This window comes from Littorina saxatilis, linkage group LG10 (genome assembly GCF_037325665.1).
Source record: "Littorina saxatilis isolate snail1 linkage group LG10, US_GU_Lsax_2.0, whole genome shotgun sequence".
NCBI lineage: Eukaryota > Metazoa > Mollusca > Gastropoda > Littorinimorpha > Littorinidae > Littorina > Littorina saxatilis.
In genome coordinates, this window is record NC_090254.1 from 32,788,448 (window position 1) to 32,793,447 (window position 5,000).

Sequence of the window (5,000 nt, forward strand, 5' to 3'; positions counted from 1 at the left end):
TGGAATGTTTTTGTGTGTCTGAGCTGGTGAGTGTGTCACTTCAAGTTCTGTTCCCAGTACCCAACTGTGCTTGAATCAAAATCTATCGGTGATGACAGAGATGCCTCGTCAATGTCCATTTTCTGCACGACCACTTCCCGCTGACTTTGTTTCCAACTTTTTCCAGACAGGGGAGTTTGAATGGGACAAGGGAACAAGGTCTCGCATTCTGGCGATGTACTTTTACGGGTCGGTACACAGCAATTGCTTGTCTGTTTGTTTGAGTGTGTGTTTTTTACATTTAGTCAAGTTTTGACTAAATGTTTTAACATAGAGGGGGAATCGAGACAAGGGTCGTGGTGTATGTGTGTGTGTGTGTGTGTGTGTGTGTGTGTGTGTGTGTGTGTGTGTGTGTGTGTGTGTGTGTGTGTGTGTGTGTGAGTGTGTGTGTGTGTCTCTGTGTCTGTGTGTGTGTGTGTGTGTGTGTGTGTGTAGAGCGATTCAGAGTAAACTACTGAACCGATCTTTATAAAATTTTACATGAGAGTTCCTGGGTATGATATCCCCAGATTTTTTTTTTAATTTTGGATTAATGTCTTTGATGACGTCATATCCGGCTTTTTGTAAAAGTTGAAGCGGCACTGTCACACCCTCATTTTTCAATCAAATTAATTGAAATTTTGGCCAAGCAATTTTCGACAAAGGCCGGACTTTGGTATTGCATTTCAGCTTGGAGGCTTAAAAATTAATTAATGACTTTGGTCATTACAAATCTAATTAAAATAATCTTTTTACAAAACGATCCAAAATTACGTTCATCTTATTTGTCATCATTTTCTGATTCCAAAAACATATAAATATGTTATATTCGGAATAAAATCAAGCTCTGAAAATTAAAAATATAAAAATTATGATAAAATTATGTCCGAAATCGAGTTAAAAACAATTGCATCTTATTCCTTGTCCGTTCTTGATTCCAAAAACATATAGATATGATATGTTTGGATTAAAAACACGCTCAGAAAATTAAAACGAAGAGAGGTACAGAAAAGCGTGCTATCCCGCTCAGCGCGACCATTACCGCACTATTCTGGCTTGTCGATTTCACTGCCTTTGCCACGAACGGTCTTGGTGAAAAAATGCAGTGCATTCAGTTTTATTCTGTGAGTTCGACAGCTTGACTAAATGTAGTAATGTTGCCTTTAGCGACTCGTTTGCCATTGGTCTGGCTGTTTGACTAAAGATCGTATTGTCTCTCGGGTTGGCTGTGTGTCAGGCAGGCTATTGGTTAATCTGTCAATCTGCCTTTGTGTCAGTGTATGATATTGTGCAACATTTTTTTTCTTTTAGTTGTCGTGTTGTTTTCTAAAAAAAAAAAAAATAATAAAAAAGTAAGCTATGTAGAAGTTATATTAATTTTAGACATTGAACGACCCAGAGCAAGTGAAAAGATTTCTTAACTTTCATAATGACTCATTTGATCCAGGTACATATTCACCCAGATACCAGGAGGGTGGCTGGCGGGGAGGTACGGGGGACGGAGGGTGTGGGGGGTGTGTCAGGCTATGTGCGCCATCTGTACCCTATTAACTCCCTTGGCTGCAAGAACCACTGTCTACTTTGTCTACACTCTGCGTTTTATTCTCGGCATGGCAGCAGTGAGTACAAAATCACCATAATACAGTTCAGATTAAATCTTTAAATCTTTAACAGCCAGTTTGATGCGTCGATGACATTTATTTTTATTTTAAGTTACTCATGTTAAGGAACAATAAAGTGTTATTTTTGCTACTGTTGTTATTGTTATCAGATCAATACTCAAGACAACACCAGATGATATAGAACAAGACAAGACCAGACAAGACTATAGTCAGACAAGACGATATAAGACAAGACAAGAGATGACAACACATCGCAAGACACGACAAGACAAGAGAAGACACCATGTCACAAGCCAGATGAGACAAGACGAGACAGGACAAGGCGAGAGAAGACAAGACAGATGGCACAAGACAAGACGAATCAGACAAGACCGGATAAGACAAGACTAGGTAAGACACGATGAGATAGGACAAGACGAGATAAGACAAGACAGATGGAACAATACAAAACTAGTCAGACAAGACGATATAAGGCAAGACAAGATGTGTCAGACAAGACGATATAAGGCAAGACGAGATGTGTCAGACAAGACAACAGGCAGATAGAACAAGACCGGACAGGACTTGTGAAGGCAGGATACAACAAGACAAGGCAAGACAAGACAATGCGGACAAGACGAGACAATGTTTCACAAGATCAGACAAGGAATGATAGAGCGAGAGAAGACACGTCAAGACAAGACAAAGCATTTTGATTTACTGAGAATGTTTTTTATTTTTATTTTGCATTCATGGTTGGAGATTTACAAGGAAATGCTGGTAGCCTAAAAGTACTGAATATAGTGTTCTGAATAAAATAATACTCTGTTCCATTGGTGTTTTCTCGCTCAACCCCGTTTCTGTCTGTCTTTCTTTCTTTCTTTCTGTCTTTCTGTCTTTCTTTCTTTCTTTCTTTCTCTTTTTATTTTTCTTGTTCTTATACTTTCTTTCATCCTTTTTCTTCTTTTCTGTCTGTCTTTTTTTCTGTCTTTTTTTCTCTGGTTTTTTGTCTTCCTTTCTTTTATTCTTTTTTTGCGTATGTTTTTAACCAGTCACATTGCATACTTATGAGTTATGCCTAACTGTATTATTGATAGGGTGTATCGTTTCCTTGTGTCCACGCCATGTTGGGAAGATGGGCACCAAAACTGGAACGAAGCAAGCTGGTTGCGTTCAGCTTTGCTGGTTAGTGTATCTTCTTCTTCTTCTTCTTCTTCTTCTTCTTCTTCTTCTTCTTCTTCTTCTTCTTCTTCTTCTTCTTCTTCTTCTTCTTCTTCTTCTTCTTCTTCTTCTTCTTCTTCTTCTTCTTCTTCTTCTTCTTCTTCTTCTTCTTCTTCTTCTTCTTCTTCTTCTTCTTCTTCTGTGTTCATGGGCTGAAACTCCCTCGTACACTCGTGTTTGTGCTCAAGTGGATTTGACCGTTTTTACCTCGCCTTTTTGGCAGGCATAAGCCACTTTCGGAGGAAGCATGCCGGGTATCATTGTGTTTTATAACCCACCGAACTCTGACATGGATTACAGGATATTTTCCGTGCGCACTTGGTATTGTGCTTGCGTGTAGACACGAAGGGGGACAAGGCACATGCAGGTCGGCACATAAGTTGATCTGGGAGATCGGAAACATCTCCACCCTTAACCCACCAGGCGCGGCCGTGATTCGAACCCACGACCTTCCGCTTGGGAGACCAGCGTCTTACCACTAGGCCACTGCGCCCGTCTGAAAGTGTATCTGATATTCTTGCTGGGACAACCATACATATAGTCACACTGCATAATCAACAACACACATATATCATGACAGTTTTTTTCTGGTTAAAGTCAACTTGAGTAGCTATATTATCGAATCGGTTTATATCAATGTCATAAAAGACAAAGTAAACTACAGTGTGTGTGTGTGTGTGTGTGTGTGTGTGTGTGTGTGTGTGTGTGTGTGTGTGTGTGTGTGTGTGTGTGTGTGTGTGTGTGTGTGTGTGTGTGTGTTTGCGTGTGTGTTTGCGTGCATGCATGTTTGTGTGTGGGCTTTCGTGTGTTCGTGCGTGTGCGTGCACGCGTTCGTGCTTAACGTTTGCGTAATTGGTGCTTTTTCAGGGCCTCCTATCGGAACCATCCTGACGTTTTCGCTGTCCGCACTGCTCTGTGCCTACGGGTTCGACAATGGATGGGGGTCCATATTCTACTTAGCAGGTAATAAATACGCACGGATATAACAGAAAACAGGTCAGGATCTTCAGTCGAATCTGTCTTTAACTGCCTCCCAACGGACCAAATGTGCTCGTTAAAGAGAGGTGATTGCTATGGAAAGGGGAAATGTTCGGGTGGTCGTTATAGCGAAGAGGTCATTAATTATAGACAGATGGTAGCTATATAAACGTTATAATTATACTATTATGGCAGGTTTGGCTCTAGCGGTACGACTGATATGTACGAATATAGCAGTGAAATATTTACGATTGCCTTTTTTACGGTAGTTATGTCCGGATATAGCAGCACATTTTGAAACTGTACCAAGGCTCATAATCGTCATCATCATTATCATCATCATTATTATCATCATCATCATCATCATCATCATCATCATCATCATCGACATGTCGTCATCGTGGTCGTCGTCGTCATCATCATCATCGTCATCGTCGTCAGCATCATCATCTCTCACTATGTCTCATCATCATCATCATCATCATCATCATCATCATCACCATCGTCACTTTCATCGTCATCATCATTATCATGAAAATCAGCATCAGCATCATCATCATCATCGTCATCATCAGCGCCACCCCCACCACAACCACCACCACCACCACCACCACCGCCACCACCAAACAATATCAAACCTGTATGTTTACTCAACCAGGGGCGGGCAACTTGGTGTGGGTGTGTGTGTGGTGGATGGGGACAGCCGACACGCCGTCTCAGCACAAGAGAATCGGTTCACTGGAGCGTGACTACATCCTGCACTCCATTGGAGAGAGACCTGATCAGAAGGTAATAACCAGTCAACTGTGTCAATGTTAAGGTCACATCAGAAATTAAATATACACGTATACGATACCGATGCATTTTTCCACCGAGTTTATCGAGACAAACTTTATTTTCTAAAGTCGTTGTCGTATTTGGTCAGGATACGTACACACAAAGTGACATAACTTTTTCATCCGCATACATACTCATAACAGGGACATAACTTTTATATGACGTCACAATTCTGCTTGACGTCTTTTCAACTTCCTATTTTTTTCGTCAGAGATTTCCTTGTAGAGGACAAGGTCAAGAAAAGACGTGTTAGTATATTTAATCTTTTTCGTGTTTCATTAAACGCAGACCTTCCCGTGAAAAAAGTTCGGCTCAGTTACTATCCCAGATCTGCTCAGGTCTTTA

General features: G+C 40.8%; 1 protein-coding gene across 1 annotated transcript in view; it reads left to right on the forward strand.

Annotated features, from left to right (window-relative positions):
• Nucleotides 1-166: 166 nt before the first annotated feature.
• LOC138978617 (sialin-like) overlaps nt 167-5,000 on the forward strand; it is a gene marked incomplete at its 5' end in the record, with an annotated part of 12,532 nt that continues 7,698 nt past the window's right edge. The window contains 5 exon segments of the mRNA XM_070351378.1: nt 167-228; nt 1,466-1,637; nt 2,717-2,804; nt 3,708-3,803; nt 4,477-4,607. Coding sequence (XP_070207479.1) covers nt 167-228; nt 1,466-1,637; nt 2,717-2,804; nt 3,708-3,803; nt 4,477-4,607 — 549 coding nt within the window.